Genomic DNA, 27236 nt, shown 5'->3' with positions numbered 1-27236 from the left:
TTGGCAAAGGAGGCCACCCGTTGTCCCATGTCAGGTACAGCATACTGGGGCCTACCTGGAAGTGGGACAGGAAGCTAAGGAGAAGCAAAACCGAGCCTAGCTGGGCGCACACTGCTCCTGCTGCAGGCCCAGCGCTCTGGGTGCGGGCAACAGGGTGGGGGCACCCGGCCTTCCAAAACTGTGTCACCCCACAAGGCCCTGGGGCCCCTCAGAAGAGGCAATGCTCAGAAGCAGGCCCGAGGAAGGTGGCCTCCACCTGGGGTGTCCTTGGCTCAGAATATGACCCTCTGGGGAGCACATGAAGAGGGGCTGGAGAAGCAGCCTCAGCCCCGGGAAACAGTTCCAGAGCCCTGGCAGTGTGAAGCTACCGAAGAAGACTGGACCCTCGTGGCTGGATTTTGAGTTTCCTAGAAACAGGCTTTCTAAGCCCTCCTTTGGGGCCATGTGTTGGAGGACCTATAGCTGATGTACTGAATTCAGAATCATCCGTTTACAACTTGCTGATTCAGGGGGCACAAGCCCCCCCTCACCCCTCAGGGTCGGCAGGTAGCCCCCTCAGCTTCCGAGCTCCCACCTGGGAAAGTGAAAACCCTGGGTTTATTTTGACGGGAGATGCAGTTTCAATACACCCACACAAAGGAAGTTAAGTCACAAGATTTATTACTTACAGATCCCAGACATGGGTGGGGGGTGATGAGCCAGAGGAGGGCAGTCCTCTGTCCCAGGTCACCCGTGAGCTGGCAAGACAGAACAGAGAGCCTATTACTCATAAGGCAGTTAGGGCTGAGGGCACTAACTTTCCACGGGCTCAGCTCAAAGTGGTTATTTTCCTAGGTTCCCTGGGAAAGACAAAGCTGGAATTTGAGACAGGAATCTTAAGCTCAGGGCCTTGTCTATGTCCAGACTTGGGGTTCAAGGAGGGTTGTCCTATCGTCAAATGTCAGGGCAGCACCTCAGGAGGGCTGTTTTCCCCTCACAGGCTGCACGCTGACCCCTGGACTCACCTAATGGGGCTTCCCTGCTTCCACCGCGCAGCCTTCCTGGGCAAAGACAGGGCCACCGAGGGCCAGGGACCAAGTCTGTCGATGACGTGCCCCAGCCCTTAGGCTGGCGTAGAGGCGGGCAGGTGCTCAGTAAATGCTGAGGAGCCTGGGTGTCAGGCTGTATCAGGCTGAAGGCCTGAGGGGTCTGCGTGGAAGAGGGCTAAGGCTGACCCTTCCTGCCTCCATGCTGTCCTTGTCATGCCAGCTTTAGGTCCTTTGTTGGAGCCTTGAGTGACCAGAGAATCCAGCGAAGCCACGCCCAGACCCCCCAACCCACAGCAACTGCCATAGGGAATGTGTGAAGCTGCTGAGTTTGCGGTCATATTGTCACTCAGCAATAGATAACGTGGATGAGAGTAATCCCAGGAGACCAGTGAGGAGGCAAGAGGTCTGGACTGGGGGCCGGGGTGGGGGGCGGGCAGTGGAGGTGGCTGAAGGGGTGCGAGTTTGGTGTACTTTGAAGGCCTTGCTGATGAGTCGCTTACGGGGTTAGCTGTGAGTTGCAGGAGACATCTCTCTGTGGCAAGCGATGCGCTAGGCGCTTCTCGAAAGTGATTTCGCTCAATCTTCGTTCTTACCCTTGGCGGTGAGCTGTGTCTGTTTCACATATGAGGAAAGTTCAGCCAAAGAACTCGGCCAAAGTCACTCTTTTCTTAAGTGGCAGGCCCAGACTCAGGGGTCCCGAGTGTCACCAAGCTCTCTGCCACCTGGGGAGCCCCTGGAAGGCTGGCATGAGGAGGCAGCCCCTGGACCCCTACCCCTGCTAAGCAAAAGCCAGACAGGACCGAGTTCCTGCTGACACCAGCTGCAGAAGCCACTGAACTATTCATCTTTGGTAGCCCTCGTGGTTCGAGCAGGGGAGAGCCGACTCTCGTTGTCTCATCCTGCTCTCATTTTACTCCTTGGTCCCTGATCCCTTCATGTCCAGCTCAGAGAGCTTCAGGTGCACCTTTCTCTCCCCTCCCCTCCCCACTCCTCTTGGCCTATATTTATGCTCATAAACACATCCAGGCCTTTTATAGTCAAGTCCCGTCTAAGCTGTTAAACTCCTATGCATCCTTCAAAGCCCAGCTCAAATGACTCATTTCCCCAGACAAAACTCATCATTCTCTCTACTTAATCCTTTGTCATCCCAAGAACTTCCTTTCCACCTGATGGCATCTGGACCCTCTGTGCCTGATACACAACCTGACACATGTGGGGGGCTCTGGAAACATTTTGAGGGGATGAGAGGGTGAACGATGCCTGAAGGCTCCTCCCCCTCCCCCCAGTACTGGCTTTCCCTGGCCTCAGTTCCCTAGGGTGGGCCTAGAAGCCCTCTGAGGTAATAGAGCCCTATGAATAATGCTCACCACGGTGACTCCAGTGAACAGTGGAGCAGGGCTGCTCCCTAGCAACCACCTAGTAGTCTTCACCAGCAGTTTCTGGGTGGATCTGCAGTGTGGATCTGCACTCCTGGGCTTCAGCACACACCAGAGTGGTTCACGTGTTTTCTGATGTTATGAGAGAGAGTGGAAAAGTGAGGCAGAGAACTGTGAGGTGGGCGGGGGTCTCCCGAGGCCTGGGATTTCATCTTCCCTCTCTCCATTCAGGGCTGCTCGTGAGGGAAGAGTACCCAGAAGCAACTAGACCTCCGTCCCCATCCTCCTTGACTGACGTCTCTTGGGAACCTTTCTTTCCAGATCAGAAACTGGCAGTGAGTCCACACTTCTGTTCAAGGGAGTCCAGGCTGCTCTGGACTGGGGGTGCCATTAGGGCAGATGGGACACAGCCGTGGGCACAGCGGGTAGGTAACTGGGGATGGGGCAGCTCGCTTGAAGGAGACAGAAGATGTCGGGCTTGGTTTCAGTGCCACCTGGCTGAGGTCTTATTTCTTTTCTGAGCCTCATTTTCTCCACCCGTGAAAGACAGAGAATTAATACTTTCTCTGAACACCTGAGTCCTTATGAAGACTAATCGACTAGATGTGAGAATGCATATGAACTGCATTAGGTATCTCTTGCCGTATAACAAATCACCCCAAAATTTAGTGGCTTTAAGAACATTTTTTAAAATTAACTAATTAATTTTTGAGAGAGAAAGGCAGAGTGAGAGAGAGAATCCCAAGGATGCTCCACACTCAGTGTGAAGCCTGATGTGGGTCTCAGTCTCACAACCCTGAGATCATGACCTGAGCCAAAAATCAAGAATTGGATGCTTAACTGACTGAGCCACCCAGGTGCCTCTAAGAAGATTTTTTATCTCACAGTTTCTTTGGGTCAGAAATACAGATAGAGCTCCAATGGATCCCAAGTCTCAGGGTCTTCTACAGACTGTAATCAAAGTTCAACTAGAGAAGGACCCCTTTCCAGGGCCACTCATTTGGTAGGACTCAATTCCTCGTGGATTGTTGAACTGAGAGTCTCAGTTACTCATGAGCTGTTGGCCAGGAGCCCCCCTAAGATCCTTGAGGTGGGCTTCTCCAGAGGGCAGCTCATGACATGGACCCTTCTTCTATCAGAGTGAGTGAGCCAAGAAGAGCCTGAGAGAGCATGAACAAGACAGAGTCTTCAATATTCAATCTTCAATAACCCTGGAAGTAGCATCCTATCACATATTCTATTGATTAGAAGCAAGTCAACAGGTCCAGCCCACACTCAAGGGGAGGGATTCTACAAAGTTGTGAGTAGCAAGGAACAGGATCCTTGGGAGCCATGTCAACTGCCCACCTCACTGCCCCCTCTAGGCCCCGATAATATACATCCCTTCCGTACACAAAATGCATTCATTTCTGCCTAAGATCTACAAAGGGTTCATTCCATCAGCTCTAAATCTAGAACCTGGTTCTACAAATCAGGCCCAGGCATGGATGAGACTCCTTGGGTGTGGTTTCTTGAGCTCAGTCCCTCCCCAAGAGTAGGTCTTATGAAACTAAGCTACCTGTTCTGAACACACCCACCACAAAATGGTGTGGCAGCCCCAGGAAAAGAGTGATAGACATCCCTATTCAAAAATGAGGACACTGGAGATACAAAGGAGTCACTGGCCCATAGCAGTTCTGAAATCCAGCCAAGGAAATGTTGAACTTTTCCTGTTTGGGTTTCAAGGCCTGGAAGTAATTCTCCATGGTTCTCAGCTCTGCCCAACAGGTACTCTCTTCCACTCTCTATCCTTTAAAAAAAACAAATAAAGAGCGCCTGGGTGGCTCCGTAATTAAGCGTCTGCCTTCGGCTCAGGTCATGGTCCCAGGGTCCTGGGATCGAGTCCCACATCGGGCTCCTGCTCAGCGGGAAGCCTGCTTCCCCCTCTCCCTCTCCCCCCTGCTTGTGTTCCCTCTCTCGCTGTGTCTCTCTCTGTCAAATAAATAAATAAATAATCTTTAAAAAAATAAAATAAATAAATAAGAACATGTGTGTATGCTGAGCAGTCTTGTCAGACTGTTCTACCAGTAGAATTTGAGAGTCCACTAATCTCTCCCATTTTTTTGGTCCCATTTTGTACTCTCTCTGCCCTCTTTATTGCAAGCTGGTTGTGCTTTTGCTGATATGGTTTTCTCAATAACTGAAGCCTGCAGGGGCTCGCACCGCTAGACAATAGCTATGCTCCTCTCTCCTGGGGCTCCTGCAGAGAGACAGCACCCGTAAGCTTCCTAGAGGCCCTATTACCCGACTGGGGGGTCTGTGAGATGCATCCTTATCTCTTTAAAGGATCATTTGTGTGACAGAATAATATGCTCTGAGCTTTTCATCTTTATAAGCTTTTAACAAAATGTGGTATAGTCGCACCCTTGGTTACCTTTTCCTGACAGTGCTCTGAAGCCATTTCTTAATTTTAGCATTTTTTGACACTTGGAGAGGATGAGAATTTCCAAAACTATTAAGTCTTGCCTCTTTTATGTTTAATGGTCCTTCCTTCAATGTTTCTTTCTTCTCTCACAATCACTACACGCAGCAGGAAGAAACCAGGAAGCACCTTTGAGAATCTCCTTTGCTAGATCCCCTGGCTCATTAGTCACATGTTCTGCTTTCCTCATAACTGTCAATGACAGTGTCACTAAGTTTCTGTCACTACATAACAAGGGCATGTCTTCTTCCAGGTTCTAAGAACATGTTCCTCACATCCTTCTGTGCCTGCGGTGACAGCATCCTCCAAGTCCAGATTTCTACTCATTATCTGTTTAAGGCAATTTAAGCCTTTTCAATCATGTTCCTCAAAATCCATGCATGCTCCAACCACTGCTCAGTTCCAAAGCCACTCCCACATTTTTAGGTATTTGTTACAGCAGCAGCCCATTCTTGGTACCAAACTATATGTTAGTGAGCTACTGTTGCATGACAAATGACAAATGACCACAAAGCTTAACAACTTAAAAAAAAGTACAAATTTATTATCTCCCAGTTTCTTTGGGTCAGGATCCTGGGTGTAGCCCGGCTGGGTCCTCTGCCTCAGGGTCCCCCACAAGCTGTAATTAACGTGTCAGCTGGGCTATGTTCTCATATGAAGGCTCAACTGGGGAAGAATCCACTCCCATGCTCATTTGGGTGGCAAGATTCATGCAGTTCCTCGAGGACTATTGGACCAAGGGTCTCCCTTCCTCATGAGCTGTTGGCTTCTCCATGGGGCAGCTCAATACATGGCAGTTGCTTCCACCAGAGCAAACAAGCCAAGAAGAGCCAGAGAAAGAGTGTGAATAAGACAAAAGTCATTAATCTAATCTCAAAGTGACATCCTCCCATTTTCATCATATTCTTTTGATCAGAAGCAAGCTGCTAAGTCCAGCCCACAGTCAGGGGGATGGGGTGGGGGGCTAATGCTGTGTATGAATACCAGAAGGGTATTCTGTTAAGCTCAGTCCCTCCCCAACAGTAGGTCTTATGAAACTAGGGATCATGGGGAGTCAGTCCATCAGAAGCTGCACGATCACACAGTTATCACCACACAATTATTAAGTGTCAACATTAATAGGGTGTTTTGCTTTGTGATTTCTTCAAAAGAAAATTGATCTTTTTTTAAGATTTTATTTATTTGAGGAGAGAGCACGAGTGGGAGGAGAATCAGAGGGGGAGGAAGAAGCAGACCCTCTGCTGAGCAGGGAGCCCGAACCCAGGCCTCGATCCCAGGACCCTGAGATCACGACCTGAGCTGAAGTCAGAGGCTTTACCTACTGAGACACCCAGGCGTCCCTAAAATCAATCTGGTTCTTAATTTGCTCTGAGCTTACCAGCAGACCAGCTTGCTGGGTGACCTAGCACAAATCACTCCCCCTCTCTGGGCCTCAGTTTCTTTATCTGTAAAATGAAGAGATTGGATTAATTGATCCCAAAGATCCCTTTCAGCTCTGACCTGCTACTTCTATGCTTTCCTTATTACAAAGCTACTTCCTGCTTAGGCCTGGGTACTAAACATTCACTGTATACAATAAATTGTTTTCCTTTTCCTATTACAAGATTCACAGAAATCTTAAAGACACTGCAATAAAATCAGGTATTAGGAATAAGAAGAAGTTCACTAGGAAAAGGAACACAAACCCGAAAGCCACAGGGGCTATTGTAGATGACAGGGCTGCTCTAAATTGGCCGGAAGGCCTGTTCTGTGGAGCAGAGACTGAGGTCACAGCCGCGAGGCTCCTGCTCTCAGCTCTCCTATGATGGCCAAGCCGGTTCCTTTCCCTTGAGCTTGAATGACCAGCTAGTAAAAGGGACACAGTCCTACTTGCAGGGAGGCAAAAAGTCACCAGGATAAGGGGCTTGGGGCAAAGCCTCCCACAGCCAGGGGCCTGCTGGGGAATCCCAGGGGAGCATTGGGTGCTGCAGATGGGGGAGAAGGTGGAAGGAAGAGCGTGCAAAGGGCAAGAGGCGCTCAGGGCCCCCAGGCTGTTTGAGAAAGTTCTTTGAAGCACTGGCGTTGGAAGTGACCCGGGCTTTCCAGAGAGGGCAGAGTCTGCAGGGGTCCAGGAGGCAGGCGGGGGGGGGGGGGGGGGGGGAGGGGATGGGTGATGGCGGCAGCACGGGGGAAGGGGTTTGCTGAGTACCAGAGAGGACTGGAAACAGCATGGAGGGACCTCGGGTCAGGGGCTGGGCAGATGGCCACAAGCCTCCCTGTTTAATTCTCTGTTCATCCTTTTCTGCAGAGACTGTGTCATCTGAGATGACTAAATGTGTTTCTTTGTCTTCAGGACTAAGCTTGGAATTACCTATCCCAGAGCAAGAGTCGATGGAGCTGGGCCACCGAGCAGGTAGGACAGGCTGACCAGGGACATGCTGAATGCCCATTCGGGGCTTCTGTACGGGTGCCCTGCGGGCAGCAGGGAACAGCCCCTTTTCCTCCTCCCTCGGTCTCACCTGGGCCTTCAGACCCACTGTGGGGCCCTGACTTCCTCCGCATTCTATTTGAAGACAGAAATCAAAGGGAGGGGAATATTGCTGGGCCCCTCCCCTCTGTCCAACCAGGGACTGTGGCCCCACTGCAGTTCCCCTCTGCGGGGCTCAGTGGGGAAGTGTGCACCCAGAGGGCAGGGCTGAGAGAGACCCTAACGGGGGCCAGGGCTGGTCAAGGGGGTGGAAGGTACATGTAGGTCCTGAGTAAGCCCAGCCCAGGGAGTGGTGTGGCCCAAGGAGGGGTGAAGGGAGTGTTCCAGGAATGGGGAACAGTATGGGCAAAAGTCTGGAAGTGAAAGGTCTGGTGCTTTGGTGGAGCCTAGGAAAGTCAATATGGCTGGAAGGCTGGAGAGGCAGGTGGGGGAGAAGCCCAGGCTGGGTCCTGGGCCTGATCCCCGATGTGGGGGCTCTGCTTTCAATGCAGGGGTGACTGGGTCAGGTCAGCTCTGATAGGGGCCCCACGGTGAGTGGCCATCCAGTGAGACTCAGGGGACATGGCTGCTGGAAGCTCTCTCCAACACCCTAAGCACCCAGGCCTTGTTAAACACTCGGATTCCAGCCTCTTCCAAGGAGGCTCTGATGCAGGCCCGGGGAGGGGCCCAAGAATCTGCAAATGTCATGAGTGGGGAAGTGGGGGGGGGTGGATTCTGATAAAGGGCCAAGCCGGGAAAACTGACCGTGGACCATTTGACCCTCATGACACTAGCAAGTGAAGCTGGGTTCACTCTGCCCTTTTTATGGCAGAAGGGATGGGGCAGAGTTGCAGTGAGGCTCCTCGGCTGCCAACAATCACTCATTCATTCAACAAACACTGAGCTCTGAGAGGACAAGGGTTGGCCTTTTAGTTCCCTTGCATCCCTAGTGCCTGGATCTGACATAGGGCTCCCTCAGTGCGTGAATTGGGTCAATATCGGCTCTCTGAGCCAGGGCCCGGCCAGTGAAGCGCTCATCACCCCAGAGGGCGGGCAGGGGGTGCAGGCAATTCCACTATAACATGCTCATAGATGAGGCAGGCGGGAGCATGGCCTGGGAGAAATGGGAAGCTCTACTCCTGGAGTCCTGAGGCCTGCATCCTGTGGGACCCCAGGTGGAGCCCCTCGCTGTGCTGGGAGCAGGAGGGGGGGCCGTGGCTGAGCAGGTGGATGCTTCGTGTGCTTCGTGTGCTTCATACCTGCTTCCACTCTATTGAGCAGGGTGCCCTCCCTACCTTGGCAACCTCGGTTGTCCCCAGAGGCGCTCGTTGACTTGGCTGCCTGCTTCCTGGGGCAGAACCGGGACTGGAGGGAGGGGAGGATTTCTGGTCTCGGGGAACAGGTTTTCCCTCTGCCTTTTGAGTAGATGACAAAGGAGCAAGAATGAAAGAGTATCTGGTTTCACCGGTTGGGGCGGGGGTGGGGGGGTGGGGAGGGAAGGAAAGGAGGAGGCAGGCGGGCTTGGACATCAGCTTTCTCTGTCTCTACCGCCCAGGGGAAGGGTCTGCCGTTCTTCGTGGGTGGGCAAGAGGGGTTTTTCACAGAGCACCACCACCTCTTGGTGACAGCAGAGCAGGGTCCGGTGAGAGCGAAATAAAACCCCCATGGCCAGCAAAACCCGCTGCTTTCCAGCAGCCTTCTCTGAAAAGGAAGCCTAGAACAATCCTCTTGTTCCACCACAAGTGGGGCAGCTACTAAATCCTGCCAGGTTTGAAAGGGAAGTGGGGTCTGTGTCTGCCGCCATAACTCAATCCTCAAGGCCCAGTGGTACTTTTTTTAACGGCAAGTTACAAAGCAATACATAGAATCCAATCTCATTTAGAAACAAAAACAAAGCACAACTATGAATCCTTCAAGAGGGCTGGAGGAGCCATCTAGAATATTTTGAAGGGCAGCTCACCAGATGTGTTTACAGCTGTCACCTGGGATTGAAGATTGGGGGGCAGGTGGCGAGGCCAAGTCCGTGTGTGTGTGTGTGTGTGTGTGTGTGTGTGTGTGTGTGTGTGTGTGGTAGGGGGGGATGGGGGTGGGCAAACGGCTCCTCTTCCGTATTTTGCACAGAAAATACAAGAAAGAATAAGATAAGGAAGAATTTATACACCACGTGGGTATTATCATGTGTCACATGTTATATAAATTGTGTTAGGTCACCATCAGGTTAGTTGTCAGATACGCTGTTATTTATGTGACTTACCCGCCACTTAAAGAAAGAGAAAACCCTGCTGGTTAGACTAAGGGTCACCAACTGCCAGATGCATCCTGATGTCAGCGGTAGGACCATGAAAAGAAATGATGTGTTACATTGATGAGGCACAGGGTTCCTCTGGGTCTGCCGGCCCCGCCGCCCCTACTCCCCGGGCTGGCTGACGGCCTCCACCCACAGCTCCGATGCACCGGGCTTGTCTGGTGGGTGCTGAGGGAGGTCCAGGGTCAACTCACCCGTGGACCCGCCTCAGTGAGACCACCACCTCCCATCTTGGTGGGAAAATGGGAAGGTTTGTAGCCATAGTGATGGAGAAAGGGAAAACTCGTGAGAGGGGTGTGGAGCCTGTGGCCAGGCCAGCGTGGGGTGGGCGTCAGAGAGGACTTCCTGGTAAGAATACATTTGAAGGAGCTGAAGGTAGGATTCTGTCTCAGGGAGAAGGAGGGGCAGGCTCTCAGGTAGCAGAACCAGCCTGGGCAGACCCTGGGAGGTGGGACGGCACAGGACATGGCTGGGGGAGAAGGAGTAGCCGGTTTGGTGGGAGCCTTGGGTGAAGAGAGGGAGGAGGCTTGCAGGCTGGGAGCAGGGACCCCCTGGGACTGGGAGTCAGGGCCAGAAGCGGAAGGGACCTGTGGGGGTATGAGAGCAGGGAAGTGGCTGGGGTGACACCACCTGAATAGTGACAATAGCAGAGGGAAGTGGGGGTTGGGCAGCAGCTCTGAATGGGGAGCAAAGGCCTGGCTATCCAGCTCTGTGACTTGGCCAAGCCAACGATGCTGCTGGTTTTCTTCACTGGTTCGCTGGGGGGTTCAAAGAGGGGAAGGGAACTAATCAAATGGAGCTAGGTTCACTAAAGCACAGAGACATCAAGGTCCCACAGCTAGACCTCAAGACTGGAGAGTCTGGGGCTGCCACTCCTTTTGTCAAAAACAATGTGGGGGTGATCCCGTCTGGTGGGAGGCTTGGCAGACTGAACTACCTGCTTCCTCTGTCTCTCCTGATTTCTCCCCTGTGCTTCTGGCTCCTGTGACTTCTGTCTGTCCCCATCCCTTTGATGCAGGCTGGCTGGGTCCAAGGACCCAGAGAGGGGTCCCGCAGCACCAGCCAAGATGGTCTTTGGTTTCACACAGGATAGAAATCAAATGCGTGCCGAGAGGAAGTGAGAGCAGTTTACTGAAGACAGAGAGAGAGTGCAGATACCAAGTGTCTGGGAGCCTCAGAAGGGAAAGGACAGTGAGTCTCGTCTTTGCTCGGGGCCTGGGGTTTGTACTGAGGACGGTGGTCCAGTGCCCTGTCTTCTCAGCCATCCAGGAACAAAGATGCGTGTTTAGGTGTCCCCATAAGTCACTTACACCCTGGAGCCAGGGGTCTTGGTAAGTCGGTGGTCTTGGAAAATGTTCATGTCACTCCTTAGGTACTATCTATTGTGCTGGAAGACTCCAAAAAAACATTAAATCCTTGACCTTTATGAGGACTGTCTGTTCTGTAGGCGTGTGTGAGGCAGGGGTGCAGGTCCCAGCAAGAAGAGGCAGCAAAAGGAGCGGAGAAAGCAGTTTCTCGTGGAGTCCCTTCAGTTTCCCTTACCTTCTTTTGCTGCTCCGAGGCTCTGGGGCTCTGTGTCTTTCTCTTTCCCCGCTCCCCACTCCCATCGCTGTCTCCCTTCCCACTCCCCATTCTGCACTCATCTATTTCCCTCCCTCCTTCCCTCCCTCCCTGCCTCTCTCCCTCTCTCTCCCTGCTCAGGTACAACCACTTTGCCCAGGGGCCATCTGAACAGCAAGGAAGACCAGCAGGACACGAACCCCTGGAGAACTGCCCCCAGCCCTTTGGACACCTCCAAGTTCAAGTACCAGGCCCCAGTCTCCCCACAGCCGACCCTGTACCGGGGAGGCAGCCCCCTAAGGCAGGTCCACCTGGAGGAGGTCAGGACTCCACCCCCATCGATCATCAGCAGCGACCGTCTGTCCCCGGGGATGGACCCCCAGTGTGGGTCCCCGAGGAAGGGAGGCTACAGACCCTCCTCGAGGGAGAGCAGGGCTTCTTTCCGAGAGGGGGCTCAGCTGAACCAGGGGCTGAAGGAAGGCCCCAACACAGGAGCCCAGGGCCAGAGGAGCAGCATCATTCCTGACAACATTCGTCACAAGTTTGGGAGCAACGTGGTGGACGAGCTGGTCTCTGAGGAGCAGGTATCTGAGCGGGCACAGGAGACCAAGGGTGGCGGAAGCGTTATGCATGGAAACTTAGGACCCCCAAGGAGCCTGCTCTTGAGCACAGAGTCCCTACAGTAATATCATTCGAGAGGGATGTTGACTATGCCAGGCAGAGCCACATAAAACAACTCATTTGATCTTCCCAGTGAGGAAGGTACTATTATCACCCTCCTACGGATACGGAGCCCAAGGCTTAGAGGGTTTCAGTAAACTAACCAAACTCACCCAGTTCTATGGGATGAGGATCCAAGCTGGGCCAATGTATTCTGGGGGCCTGGCCCTTACTACTTTTCAGTTATAAGGCTGGTGTTGGATTAGATGCTTTTAACAAGTCTCCTAAAGGAGACAGCATTGACTGGGGATCAGAAGAGTTGGGTTTGATCCTGGCTCTGCCCCCTGAATGCTGGGTGACTTTGGATAAGTCACTTCCCCTCTCTGGGCTCTAGTGTCTACCTCTGTCAAGTGAGGCAGTTGGACTAGATCAGGCTGACAAATGGCATTCATACCCCAACTTTCCTAGACTGCATTCATGGCAGACATCACTAGTCGATGCTGGCACCATTCCCCCACCTGATACATTATTCCAGAGAATCACTACCGGTCAACTGAAAGTTGAGATAAAACTGCTGTTTCTGGTCAAATGCTAGGAGTTCTTCTTGCTCTGGAGTTTTGAGACATAGATTAAAGCCATCACCTCAACCCCCACAGTGACTATGTTGTGCGGTAGGCCAGGCCTGACTTATGGCTTCTTTTTGAACATATAGTACAACAGAGGTTCAGAGAGGTGATGTGATCTGCTCAGGGTCACACTGAGCAAGTGGAATTCCCAGGATCACAAAGGGCTGGGTCCCCCTCTGCTTTGTCATCTTAAGATGTGGTGACCACACCCACCTTGCTAGTCTGGGAGGTCACAATCCTAAATGCCCTGTCCTACTTGGAAGATCTTATCCCAGTTTGAGGCTGGCTCTATGGTCACTATCTCTCACTGCCCCTCTCAGCCTTGGAAGCCGTCATTTCTCTCTTTGGCCATCATTGTCCTGGGTTTGAATCAGGAGATCTGGTTTTTCTATCTATCTTTGACACATTGTGGGTGTCACTGAGCTAGTGATTATCAGAGCTGGAAGCTACTTCAAAGACCATCCAGTTCTGCCCCCACCCCCATTTTACAAGTAGGGAAACTGAGGCCCAGAGAAGACCAGAGACTTGCCCAATGTCAGCAGCTGGTTTATGGCAGAACTGGAACTCAAACCCCAGTTTCCTGGCTCCTAGGCCTGGGCTCAGCCACTCTGAGCCTTCCAGGTCCCTCGCTGGTACAGGAAGGAGTTGGCCCCAGTGAAATCTAAGGAGCCACCCCGAGTTGACGTGGGGGATGCCTCTGTTCTAGAGGCAAGCGGGGCTCTACGGTTTATCAGCTGTGGCGACCGGGTGAGTCCTGCCCTGAGGCCCAGCTTCCTCATTTATAAAATGGCAGGAGTAATATCAGCTTATGAAGACCTCTTCTGATGACATACAGTAGGTGCTCAAAGCAGGGAGGAGGTTCTATGATCACTACCATCACTTGTGCCCGTGTGGGAGGTGGGGTGGTGTGAGGAATGGGGGGCCTTCCGCTCTCCCAGCTCCCGGCCCTGGGCCTGGTTGAAGGCTGCAGTATAGCAGTGGGGCAGGTGAGAGGGAGGAGGGGTTGGCGGGGAGATAGAGGGCTGACCCTGCTTCTCTATCCCTTGTCTCTTCTCCCTTGCTCGCTGCGCAGGCTCGAAGGGCCATCGGTGAGGTCTTTGAGGGCCAGAGGAGGGCAAACTCATGGCCCAGCAGGACCCAGAGTCCCGTGGAAATCACCTCCATCTTCTCAGACTACTATGATTTGGGCTACAACATGCGATCAAACTTGTCTCAAGGTCAGGCCAAGGGGCAAGGGTGAGGGGCTGTCAACACCTGTGGGTCCCAAGCCACCCCTTCCTGTACCCCTAGGGGGTCTGAGACCCAGGACACATTCCTGGGGACATGGGACACTCATTGCGTGGCCACCAAGCGCCCTCTCTGGGCCAGGCCCTGTGCCTTGTGCTGGGAATATCCAGGCCCCGGGCAAATGTATTCTCACCGTGCAGATGATCCATCCTAGTTGGCAAATAGCTCCTCACTCCCTCGGGGACCTCTGGTGTCCTAGTCTGCCAGAGGGAGGCCCGGGCACCCCTGGCTGGCCTGGGCACCTCTGGTCACAGTGACAATGTCAGGCTTCCTAGGTTCAAAGCTCAGCTCTGCCCCTTCCTGGGTGTGGCCTCGGGCGGGATCCTTCACCTCTCTGGGCCTCGGTCACCTTCTTGGCACCATGGGGATAATAATGATGACGTGGCCCTCATTGGGTCATTGACAGGGCTCTGAAATGCCACTTGAAGGTGCTTGGCCTGGGGCTCGAAACGAGTAGCTGGCAGGCCATTGTTTTTCCTTCCCGGAGCTGTGGTGGCACCATCTGGGGAGAAGGGTGGGTTGGAGATTCGGACAGCAATGTGCAGTGTTTCCTGAGGGCCAACCGTAGCCCTGTTTGTTTGGGGTGAGAGCTATTAGCTCCATTTCAGGGACTCATTGGAAACAGTTTGCCCAAGATCTCTCAATAACAGGAGGTGGATCAGAGCTCAAATCCACGTTTTTCTCCTGCCTCCAAAGCCCCAGAGTCTTTCCTTGGCTTTGGGTCACTTCCCTAGCTATGACCCTGTTCCCAAAGTGGTTTAATGGCCTGCTCAGCTGGGGGTCCACAGCCTGCCCGCAGGGGCCTCTCTCGGCCCCCAACGTTCGAGTTTTGCCTCATTGCCAAACATGACATCCTTCTGGTACTCTTCTTTCTTCCCTCTGTCCTGCCAGGCCCTCTCCCGTGCCCCCAGGGCCTGGCAGACCTCCTCACTGGGCTCAGATCCCCGTCACCCAAGGAACCAGACAGCCACGGGAAGCCTTTCTGGCTCTTTCTTTGAGCCTGGAGAAGGGGTGGTGCTGGAGGAGGGAGAGAGAAGACAGCTCAGATTGTCTTCTGTTCTGGGTCTCAGAGTTCCTGCCTTCCATTTGTCTCTGTAATAATTATCACCCGAGGGTGCGCACAACCTTATATGGTAACATCTACCCAGACATAAAACAATTGTCTAAAAGACATCTGTGCATGTTTCGCCAGCCTGAGAAACACAACCTTGGCAGCCGTGCGAGGGGTGGTGCTGGAACCAGCGCAAACCAGCTTGTACCCACCCGCTCAACAAGAGTCAATTGTTATATTTTCCCTAACTGATTGGCTCGCATTGCTATCTTATGGTGAGCCATAAATTCGGGCTTCATTCAGCCTTGGCACCAGTGGCCTTCACCCAGGCATCCCTCTTGTTTCTACCCACCCCGTCAGCCTTGCCCTTGCTGATCCAGGCTGTGGCTGAACCAGAGCAAGGGAGAGGAACTCAGGAGATAGGCTCGGTGGGGAAGGCCGCCAGAAAATCTTTTCCCTTGGGGGGGTGGGGAAGCCAGGGGAGCGTCTCAAGCAGGAGAATGGCATTGTTGGTTAAAAGACCATTCTCGTTGTCGTGGAGAATAGTTGCAGGGGAGCTGGGGCGGAAACGGGGAGACCAGTGAGGAGTCGACTGCAAAAACCCAGGTAGGAGAGATGATGATGGCTTGTCTAGGGAGCAGGGCTGGGGCCCTGCGCAACTCTGGAGGTACCATTGTACAATATGGTAGGATTCTGGGTATTTGTGTAAGCTGGAGCACACAGAATATGCTAATAAATGGATCTGGGGTGTATGAGAGAGGAATTAAGGTTGAATTCAAGGCTTCTGACCTGAAAGCCTGGGAGGACAGGATTGCTATTTCCTCAGAGAGAAGGTTCTAGGAAGAGTGGGTTGAAGAAATCCTATCCCATGCTGAGTCATAAAGAAAATCTTTTATATGGTCTTTTAAAATGTTTAGTTTTGCTTTTCACATTTAAGCCTTTAATCCACCCGGAGTTGATTTCTGTTGTCAGTTAGAAGCAGGGATTCCTGTTTAATTCCTCCTTTATGTGGATTACCAATTGTCTCAGAACCCTTTACTGGGTAGTTTCACCCCTGCCCCCAGGGACCCGCAGTGGTACCACTGGTGTCCACCAAGCTTCCACGTGCGCAGGGGTCAGTTTCCAGGCTTTCCATTCTGCCCATTGGTTGACTATTATGCTTTTAATGACCAAGTATGAGAGGTAGTCTGGTATCTGGTTGGGCAGATATCAGCCTGCTTCTCCACAACCACCACCAGCTAAGGTTTGGCTATTTGAGGTCCCTGACTCTCCCATAGAGATTTTAGACCCACCTTGTCAATTTCTACAACAAAACAAAACAAAAACCCTGTTGAGATTTTAATTGGAAGTATGTTGAATCTAGAGCTCAAATTAGGGGCAATGGTCAGCCTTATTATGATAAGGAATTTTCCAATCCATGAATATGCTAGGCAGGTCCATTAATTTAAGTCTTCTTTCCGTATCTGTAAATTACATTTTATAATTTTTTTTCTATAAGGACTATGCAGTTTTCTTAGGCTTCTTTTTTTTTAATTTTTATTTAAATTTTAGTAAACATATAACGCAATATCGGTTTCAGGAGTAGAATTCAGTGAATCGTCATTTACATAAAACACACAGTGCTCATCACAACAAGTACCCTCTTTAATACCCATCACGCATCTGATCCATCCCCCACTCTCCTCCCTCCATCATTCCTCGGTCTGTTCTCAATCATTGAGTCTCTTTCCCCCCTCTCCTTTTTTCCCCCTCTTTCCATATGTTCATCTGTTTTGTTCTTTAAATTCCACACATGAGCGAATGTGGTATTTGTCTTTCTCTGACTGACTTATTTTGCTTTAGCGTAACATACTCTAGCTCCATCCAAATCATTGCAAATGGCAGGATGTCATTCTTTTTGATGGCTGAGTAATATTTCATTAAATATATACACCACATCTCCTTTAACCGTTCATCAGTCAATGGACATTTGGGATCCCCCCATAATTTGGCTATTGTTGATAATGCTGCTATAAACATCAGGGTGCATGTACCCCTTCAAATCTGTATTTTTGTATCCTTTGGGTAAATACCTAGTAGTGCAGTTGTTAGGTTGTAGGGTAATTCTATTATTAGTTTTCTGAGGAACCTCCATACTGTTCTCCAGAATGCACCAGTTTGCATTCCCACCAACAGTATAGGGGGGTTCCCCTTTCTCTGCATCCTTGCCAACACCTGTCGCTTCTTGTGATATCCCATCGTGGTTTTGATTTGTATTTCTTCATGTGTGTATTAGCCATCCGATGTCTTCCTTAGAAAAGTGTCTATTCATGCCTTCTGCCCATTTCTTAACTGGGTTATTTGGTTTTGGGGTGTTGAGTTTGATAAGTTCTTGATGGATTTTGGATACTAACCCTTTATCAGACAGGTTGTTTGCAAATATTTTCTCCCAATCCGTAGACTACCTTTTAGTCTTGTTGATTATTTCCATCACTGTGCAAAAGTTTTTATCTTGATGGAAGTCCCAATAGTTCATTTTTGCTTTTGTTTCCATTGCCTCCAGTGATGTCTAGTAAGAGGTTGCTACAGCCAAGGTCAAAGAGGTTGTTGCCTGAATTTTCCTCTAGGATTTTGATGGTTTCCAGTCTCACATTTAGGTCTTTCATCCACTTTGAATTTACTTTTGTGTATAGTGTAAGTGGTTCGGTTTCATTCTTCTGTGTGTTGCTGTCCAGTTTTCCCAACCCCATTTGTTGAAGAGACTGTCTTTTTTTCCATTGGATGTTCTTTCCTGCTTTGTTGAAGATTAGTTGACCATATAGTTTTAGGACCATTTCGGGGTTCTCTATTCTGTTCCATTGGTCTATGTAGCTGTTTTTGTGCCGGTACTATACTATCTTGATGACTACAGCTTTGTAATAGAGGTTGAAATCCAGGATCTTGATACCTCCAGTTTTATTTTTCTTTTTCAGAATTGTTTTGGCTACTCTGTGTCTTTTGTGGTTCCATACAAATTTTAGGATTGTTTGGTCTAGCTCTGTGAAAAATGCCGGTGGTATTTTGATAGGGATTTCATTAAATGTGTAGATTGCTTTGGGTAGTGTAGACATTTCAACAATGTTCTTCCAATCCATGAGCATGGGATGCTTTTCCATTTCTTTGTGTCCTCTTCAGTTTCTTTCATAACTGTTGTATAGTTTTCCGAGTACAGATCTTTTACCTCTTTAGTTAGGTTGATTCTTAGGTATCTTATTGTTTTTGGTGCGATGGCAAATAGGATCAATTCCTTGATTTCTTTTTCTGCTGCTTCATTATTGATATATAGAAATGCAACAGATTTCTGCGCATTGATTTTATATGCTATGACTTTGCTGAATTCATGTATTAGTTCTAGCAATTTTTCGGTGGAGTCCTTCGGGTTTTCTACATAGAGTATCGTGTTGTCTGCAAATAGTGAAAGTTTGACTTCTTCCTTGCCGATTCGGATGTCCTCTATTTCTTTTTGTTGTCTGATTGCTGAAGCTAAGACTTCCAGTACTATGTTAAATAGTAATGGTGAGAATGGATATCCTGCCTTGTTCCTGACTATAGGGGAAAGGCTCTCAGTTTTTCCCCATTGAGAATATTAACTGTGGGTCTTTCATATATGGCCTTTATGCTGTTGAGGTATGTTCCATCTATGCCTACTTTGTTGAGCTGTTGAGGGTTTTTATCAAGAACGGATGCTGTAGGCTCTTCCTCTTTCCCCCTAAGCGGCCTGAGGTGACCTCTGAAAATGGTTCGCTATTCGCTTGACCCAGAAAACCCTACGAAACCATGTAAATCAAGAGGTTCAAATCTTCGTGTTCACTTTAAGAACACACATGAAACTGCCCAGGCCATCAAGGGTATGCATATCTGAAAAGCCACCAAGTATCTGAAAGACGTCACTTTACAGAAGCAGTGTGTGCCATTCCGTCACTACAGTGGTGGAGTTGGTAGGTGTGCCCAGGCCAAACAGTGGGGCTGGACACAGGGTCGGTGGCCCAAGAAGAGTGCTGAATTTTTACTGCACATGCTTAAAAATGCAGAGAGTAATGCTGAACTTAAGGGTTTAGATGTTGATTCTCTGGTCATTGAGCACATCCAGGTGAACAAAGCCCCCAAGATGCGGCGTAGAACGTACAGGGCTCATGGTCGGATTAACCCGTACATGAGCTCTCCCTGCCACATTGAGATGATCCTTACTGAAAAAGAGCAGATTGTTCCTAAACCAGAAGAGGAGGTTGCACAGAAGAAAAAGATATCCCAGAAGAAACTGAAGAAACAAAAACTTATGGCCCGGGAGTAAATTCTGCAGAATAAATGCAAATAAAAATAAAAAGAGAAAAAAAAAAAGAACGGATGCTGTATTTTGTCAAATGGTTTTTCTGGACCTATTAACAGGATCATATGGTTCTTATCCTTTCTTTTATTAATGTGGTGTATCATGTTGATTGATTTGTTAATATTGAATCAACCCTGCAGCCCAGGAATAAATCCCACTTGATCATGGTGAATAATTCTTTTAATGTCCTGTTGAATTTGATTTGCTAGTATTTTATTGAGAATTTTGCATCCATGTTCATCAGGGATATTGGCCTGTAATTCTACTTTTTAGTGGGGTCTTTGTCTGGTTTTGGAATCAAGGTAATGCTGGCTTTGTAGAATGAGTTTGGAAGTTTTCCTTCCATTTCTATTTTTTGGAACGGTTTGTGAATAGGTATTAACTCTTCTTTAAATGGCTGGTAGAATTCCCCTGGGAAGCTATCTGGCTCAGGACTTTTGTTTGTTGGGACATTTTTGATTACTGATTCAATTTCTTTGCTGGTATAGGTCTGTTCAAATTTTCTATTTCTTCCTATTTCAGTTTTGGTAGTTTGTAAGTTTCTAGGAATTTGTCCATTTCTTCCAGATTGCCCAATTTGTTGGTGTATAATTTTTCATAGTAGTCTCTTATAATTGTTCGCATTGGTTGTGATCTTTCCTCTTTCATTCATGATTTTGTCTATTTGGGTCCTTTCTCTTTTCTTTTTGATGAGTCTGGTTTATCTGGTTTATCAACTTTATTAATTCTTTCAAAGAACCAGCTCCTAGTTTCATTGATCAGTTCCACTGGTTTTGTTGTTGTTTCTATAGCCTTTATTTCTGCTCTAATCTTTATTATTTCCCTTCTTCTTCTGGTTTTAGGCTTTATTTGCTCTTCCTTTTCTAGCTCCTTTAGGTGTAAGGTTAGGTTGTATATTTGAGACTTTTTTTACTTCTTGAGGAAGGCCTGTATTGTAATATACTTCCCTCTTAGGACTGCCTTTGCTGCATCCCAAAGATTTTGGACTGTCGTGTTTTCATTTTCATTTGCTTCCATGTATTTTTTTTATTCCTTAATTTCTTAATTAACCCATTCATTCTTTAGCAGGATATTCTTTAACCTCCATGTATTTGAAGTCTTTCCAATTTTTTTCTTGTGGTTGACTTCACGTTTCATAGCTTTGTGGCCTGAAAATATGCATGGTATGATCTTAATCTTTTTGTACTTGTTGTGGGCTGATTGTGACCCAGCATGTGACCTATTATGGAGAATGTTCCATGTGCACTCTGAAAAAAAAAAAAAGAATGTGTATTCTGCTGTTTTAGGATAAAATGTTCTGAATATATCTGTTAAGTCCATCTGGTCCAGTGTGTCATTCCTTGTTGATTTCCTTGTTGATTTTCTGCTTAGATCATCTGTCCTTTGCTGTAAGTGGGGTTTAAAGTCTCCTACTATTATTGTATTATTATCAATGACTTTCTTTATGTTTATTAGTCATTGATTTATATATTTGTGTGCTCCCAAGTTTGGGGCATATTTACAATTGTTAAATCTTCTTGATGGATAGACCCCTTAATTATGATATAATGCCCTTCCTTATCTTTTGTTACAACCTTTGTTTTAAAATCTAGTTTGTGGGGCACCTGGGTGGCTCAGTTGGTTAAACATCTGACTCTTGGTTTCAGCTCAGGTCATGATCTAAGGGTCATGAGATCGACCCCCACGTTGGGCTCTGTGCTCAGTGTGGAGTCTGTTTAAGATTCTTTCCTTCCCTCCTGCTCGTGCTCTCTCTCTATAAAATAAATAAATAAATCTTTAAAATAATAAAAAAATAAAGTCTAGTTTGTCTGATAAAAGTATGGCCGCTCTGGCTTTCTTTTGACCTCCATTAGCATGATAAATGGTTCGCTTTCAATCTGCAGGTTTCTTTAGGTTCAAAACAGGTCTTTTGTAAACAGCATATAGATGGATCTTGTTTTGTTTTGTTTTTTATCCATTCTAATACCCTGTTTTTTGATTGGAACATTTAGTCCATTTACATTCAGAGCAACTATTGAAAGATATGAATTTAGTGCCATTGTGTTACCTGTGGAGTTGGGGTTTCTGGTGGTGTTCTCTGGTCCTTTCTAGTTTTTGTTGCTTTTGGTCTTTTTTTCTCCACTCAGAGTCCCCCTCAAAATGTCTTGCAGGGTGGTTTAGTGGTTATGAACTCCTTTAGTTTTTGTTTGTCTGGGAAACTCTTTATGTTTCCTTCTATTCTGAATGACAGCCTTGCTGGATAAAGAATTCTTGGCTGCATATTTTTCCCATTCAGCACTTTGAATATATCCTACCAGTCTCTTCTGACCTGACAAGTTTCTGTGGACAGATCTGCCGTGAACCTGATCTGTCTTCCCTTGTAGGTTAAGGACCTATTCCCCTTAAAGTTAAGGACCTATTCCCCTTAAAGAAAGTTAAAAGCTTTCAGGATTCTTCCCTTTTCTGTGTATTTTGTGAATTTGACTATGACATGCCTTGGTTGTCACCAAGCTTTTGTTGACTTTTTAAAAAAATTTTATTATGTTATCTTAATCACCATACATTACATCATTAGTTTTTGATGTAGTGTTCCATGATTCATTGTGTATAACACCCAGTGCTCCATTCAATACGTGCCCTCTTTAATACCCATCACCAGGCTAACCCATCCTCCCACCCCCTCCCCTCTAGAACCCTGTTTGTTTTTCAGAGTCCATAGTCCGTCATGGTTTGTCTCCCCCTCCGACTTCCCCTGCTTCATTTTACCCCTCCTACTATCTTCTTCTTCTTCTTCTTCTTCTTTTTTAACATATAATGTGTTATTTGTTTCAGAGGTACAGGTCTGTGATTCAACAGTCTTACACAAGTCACAGCACTCACCATAGCACATACCCTCCCCCATGTCTATCACCCAGCCACCCCATCCTTCCCACCCCCCACCACTCCAGCAACCCTCAGTTTGTTTCCTGAGATTAAGAATTGCTCGTATCAGTGAGATCATATGATACAGGTCTTGCTCAGCATAATACCTTCCAGTTCCATCATGTTGTTGCAAATGGCAAGATTTCATTCCTTTTGGTGGCTGCATAATATTCCATTGTGTGTGTGTGTGTGTGTGTGTGTGTGTGTGTGTGTGTGTATCACATCTTCTTTATCCATTCATCTGTCAATGAACATCTTGGCTCTTTCCATAGTTTGGCTATTGTGGACATTGCTGCTATAAACATCGGGGTACATGTACCTCTTCGGATTACTACATTTGTATCTTTGGGGTAAGCTTTTGTTGAATTTAATGGGAGTTCTCTGTGTTTCTTGGATTTTGATGTCTGTGTCCTTCCCTAGATTAGGGAAGTTTTCAGCTGTAATTTGTTAGAATAAACTTTCTGCCCCTTTTTCTCTCTCCATCTTCTGCAACTTCTATGATACGAATATTATTACGTTTTAATGAGTCGCTGAGTTCCCTAAGTCTGCCTTCGTGGTCCATTACTTTTGTTTCCCTCTTCTTTTCAGCTTCATTATTTTCCATAATTTCATCTTCTATATCACTGATTCGTTCTTCTGTTTCATCCATCCTCATTAGTATGGTATCCATTTGGGTTTACATCTTGGTTATAGCATTTTTAACCTCAGCCTGACTAGATTTTAGTCCTTTATCTCTGCAGTAGGGATTCTCTAGTCTTTTACGCTTTTTTTCAAGCCCAGCTAGTGTCCTTATAATCATTGTTGTAAACTCTGGTTCAGACATCTTACTTATATCTGCATTAAATCCCTGGCCATGAGTACTACTTCCTGTTCTTTTTCTGGGAGGTGAATTTCTCCATCTTGTCATTTTGTCCAGAAAAGAAAAGAAGAAAGAAAGAAAGAAAAAAACCCAACAAAACAAAAAAGCAAAAAAACCCCTAGGTCCTATGTGTGTTTTGGTCTGCTTGTTAAAAGAATCTAGATCCAAAAATAAAATAAAACAAAATAAAATAAAATAAATATATAACAATAAAAATTTTAAAAATAATAATAAGTTTAAAAATAAATTAAAAATGAGAAAATAAATGAAAAAATAATAATTAAAAAAACGAATAAAAGTGAAAAGGAAGCTAACTCCCCTTTCCCCTAGAGCTGAAGCTTTCCAGCCCTCTATGATCAGTAGACTTGGTGCCAGCAAGTTGTTTTTGTACCCGTCTTCTGGGGGAGGGGCCTGTTGTACTGATTCTCAGGCTTGTTTCAGTGGAAATGCTACTCCAGTGCTCACGGCTCAGTGTAAACAGTTCCAGTCTCCACTAGGTGGCGCTGTTTTGCTCCCTGAAGGCTTTCAGCGCTCAGGGAGGGATGAGATAAATATGGCCGCCCAGCTCTCCAGCCCCGGAGATGAAAGTTTGCACCCCCATCCTTCAGGGTCCCTCATAGAAGAACAATCAATCACTCTTGTGATTCCATGTTTATCCTTTCTCTGTGTCCTTTTGTTTTACCTATGCTTTACATAATATATATTTGGAAAATCTCTTCTGTAGTCTGATCATGTTTTTTTCATCAATGGGTCTTAGTCTACTTATATTTACACTAATCCCTGATACATTTGGAATTATTCTTATGACTTTATTTTGTGTTTTCTGTTGGTGCTGCCTTTTTCCCTCCTTCTTTGTTTTGCATTTGAGTGAAGTTTCTTTTTTTCCAATTTGTGTCTTTAATCTCCTTATTTTTTAGTGGTTACCTTTGACATTTTTACACATGTAGCTAACACATTCTAAAGTTGAACAAGATATTTAGGCTTTCCTGAATAATATAGGACACTAACAGGCCTCAATTTTATTCTCTCTGCCCCCATCTCAGCTTACATGTTATTATTTTACCGAATTTTAATTCTACAGAAGCAAAGTAGTTTCAGCTGTGGATTCTGGGGCCACAGGGTCTGGTTTGGGCCCTCGATCGTTAACTTACCAGCTGTGGGACTTTAGAGGAGTGACTTAACCTCTCTGTGTTTCCGTGACTTCAACAGTAAGAGGGGGATAATAATCATACCTACTTCTTAGGGTTGTTGAGAAGATTCCATGAGTAAGCTCTATCAAGCTCTGAGAATGTGCTTGGCACATAGTAAATCTTCAAAGATGGTTAGAGATCATCGTCATTATTTTACCCCATAAATTAAAACCCATGTATATTATGTATAATTTATGTATATGCATATGTATTGATGTAAATATACATCAATGTATGGCCACTTCTAAGATTTCTTTGGTTCTGGTATTTCAAGTTTTATTTGGATGTACCTAGCTAAAGAATTCTTTTTACGTATGCTGATTGGGAAACTGATTCTTGAGTCTGAGAATTCATATATTGCACTAATTCTGGAAAAATTCCCACTATGATTATCTTTTCAAATGCTACCTCTCTGGTTTCTCCAGTCTCACCATCAGAACTCCACTTACACATATATCAGAACTTCATCTTAGCGTTTTCATATTTTCCACATCTTTTTCCCTCCTGTATGCTGCATTCTAGTTAATGTCTTCTTTTTTTCTTTAGCAGACTCCACGCCCAGTGTGTAGCCCAATGCAGGCCTTGAACTCATGACCCTCAGCTGAGATCAATAGTTGGATGCTTAACCAACTGAGCCACCCAGGTGCCCCCCTAGCTTCTTTAGTATATCTTCCAGTTGACCATTTTTTTCTTAGCTGCATCTCATCTGCTATTTTCCTTATCCCCTGAATTTGCTTTTAAACATTCTGATGCCAATTTTCAAACTTAAAAGAAGAGAGAATAATTTAATGACTATTATGTTGCACTTGTAACCCAGCTTCAGCAATTAATCCATGGCCAATCTCGTTTCATCTTTTCTCCCACCCATTCATCTGCCCACCCTGCATTATTTCAAAGCAAATCCCAGACATCTTATCATCCATTGAATTTATTTTTCAATTATAGGTTTTGTTTCTGAAATCCCACTTGCTTCTTTTACTAATCTGTTCTTTCTGGGTAATTTCTTATTCTTTACTGATACTTTTATTCTCTCTTTCATGATTTCAAACATTAAATACACTTATTTTATATTCTGTAACTGATCATTTGAATCCTTGCTATCTTTTGGGATTTGGTCCTCTGTTGTTTCTGCTGACTCTTGATCCTGATAACTTATTTTTGTGTGTGTGTATTTTAACTGTCCACATAGAAATACATTTTCTTTTAATTTAAATTTTAGTTAACATACAATGCAATATAGAAATAAATTTTTTAAAGATTTTATTTATTTATTTGAGAGAGAGAGAGACAGAGATAGCGAGAGAGCACAAGCAGGGAGGAGAGGGAGAAGCAGGCTCCCCACCGAGCAGGGAGCCCAATGCAGGGCCCAATTCCAGGACCCTGAGATCATGACCCGAGCCGAAGGCAGACTCTTAACCGACTGAGCCACCCAGGTGCCACTAGAAATAAATTTTCTGAAAACACAGATATTAATTGTCCCATGCCAGATGGTCCAACCAATTTCCAATAATGTAATCTTCCCAATCTTGCAAGAAAATTTTATTCCTTTGAATAGATAAAGAGACCAAAGCTCTGAGAGGTTAAATACTTGTCTGAGGCCACACTGTTCATAAATGCCAGAGTTGGTGTTTGAACCCAGGCCCGCCTCTCCACATCCCTGCCCTCCCACAGTCCACCATCCATAGGGAAACTGACACCCAGATATGAATTCTTGAGTGTCTGACCTCCGTTGACTTGGGCCTTCTGGGGGTTTCTTCATGGGGTTCCACAGGGGCCCCCGAGGAGACGAAGAGCCTCATGAAGGCCTCCTACACCCCAGAGGTGATTGAGAAATCAGTGAGGGACATAGAACACTGGCATGGCAGGAAGACGGACGATCTGGGTACGCGGGGGTGCTGGGCTGTGGGAGGCGGGCGCTCCCCTACCCGGGCAGGGTGTGTTGGCCCCAAGGTGCAGAGGGAGACCAGAGCAGCAGGTAGAGCTCTGGGGTGGGCCTGGGAGAGGCATGAATCACCACTGGGGCCCAGGCACTCCAGAAGTCCTCTGGGTGATCTGGGCTGGCTCCTTCCCTGCTCTTTGCAGGACGGTGGCACCAGAAAAATGCGATGAATATGAACTTACAGAAAGCACTGGATGAGAGATTTGGAGAAAAGAGCAAAAACAAGAGCTCAAAGTATTAGATACGACTGGGAAGAGTTGCCCTCCACTCAGAGAAGGCGCTAACAATAAAGAGAAATGCATCTGAATGTTCTCCTCTTCTTGTTGCTTCCCTTCACGTTGGGGTGGGGGCGGATGTGTGGTACTGGAAAGACCAACTGGGGGAGGAGAGAAGCCCCAAGAGCCCAAACTCTCCCCAGACCTTCCCCCTAGACATACACCCCTTCCCTCATAATTCTAGGACAGGATGTGGGAGCTGAGCCCTGCTTGGCTTCTACCTCATGTCTTATGGGAGAGGCCTCGCCTCACAGTGGCCACTGCAGGAGGTTACATTGCATGCCCACCGTAGCTGAACCCCGATTATTTCCAGACATCATTCCTCCCCCAGGAGCCCACGGACTTCAGAGGAATCAGGCATTCCCTCCCCCCTCCCCCCGCCGCCCCCATGCAGGGGTGGGTTTGATTGGTCGCAGGGTAATTCTTGCCTCTCTCCCTGCGCATACAAACTGATTGGTTCAGAAATGGGCGTATGACTCAATATGGGCCAATGAGATGCAAGGAGAGGTGCGGGTGTGTGGAGCCTTCTGGGAAATTCTTTTGTCCGCTGGGAGAGCTGGGAAGCATCCCTCTCTCCTGTTGTGTTGAGTGAGGAATGATGCAGTGCAGACCGCTCCTGGTGGAAAATCTGGGACCGGAGGAATCGCAGACGCTGGGGCACAATCTGGATTTTCCTTGACCTCACTGAGCTGCTCCATCCACCTGGCCAGAAGCCACCACTTCTGGACTTCTTATAAGGCAAACCTGGGCAACTTTTCATCATTTAAGACAAAGTCATCATTAGCCAGTCAGGGTCCCTGGTAACAACAGGAGAGGGACCTGGGGATTGGGTTCCCAGGGAAGAGTCCTCCAGGGATGGGGTTCCAATTTAGACCGTCATGTCTATCTGCTGATCCCAAAGGGCTTTACCTGGTGGGTCTCCAAGCC

The 27236-nt window shown here is 47.5% G+C and overlaps 1 protein-coding gene across 1 annotated transcript; it reads left to right on the top strand.

Moving 5' to 3' along the window:
• The first annotated feature begins 7193 nt into the window (after positions 1–7193).
• On the top strand, positions 7194–26275 carry CIMIP4 (ciliary microtubule inner protein 4). The gene is made up of 5 exons (XM_028115685.2): positions 7194–7257; positions 11318–11760; positions 13535–13679; positions 25867–25977; positions 26178–26275. The coding sequence occupies exons 1-5, from the start codon at positions 7236–7238 to the stop codon at positions 26273–26275; spliced, it is 819 nt and encodes a 272-aa protein (XP_027971486.1). The 5' UTR covers positions 7194–7235.
• The last annotated feature ends 961 nt before the right edge of the window (positions 26276–27236 follow it).

The sequence above is a fragment of the Eumetopias jubatus genome, unplaced genomic scaffold (genome assembly GCF_037043125.1).
Source record: "Eumetopias jubatus isolate StellerSeaLion01/CBP00866 unplaced genomic scaffold, mEumJub1_p1.0 scaffold_8, whole genome shotgun sequence".
In the NCBI taxonomy this organism is placed as follows: Eukaryota; Metazoa; Chordata; class Mammalia; order Carnivora; family Otariidae; genus Eumetopias; species Eumetopias jubatus.
The sequence above is the reverse complement of the archived record's forward strand: the minus strand, read 5'-3'. Positions and strand labels throughout refer to the sequence as shown.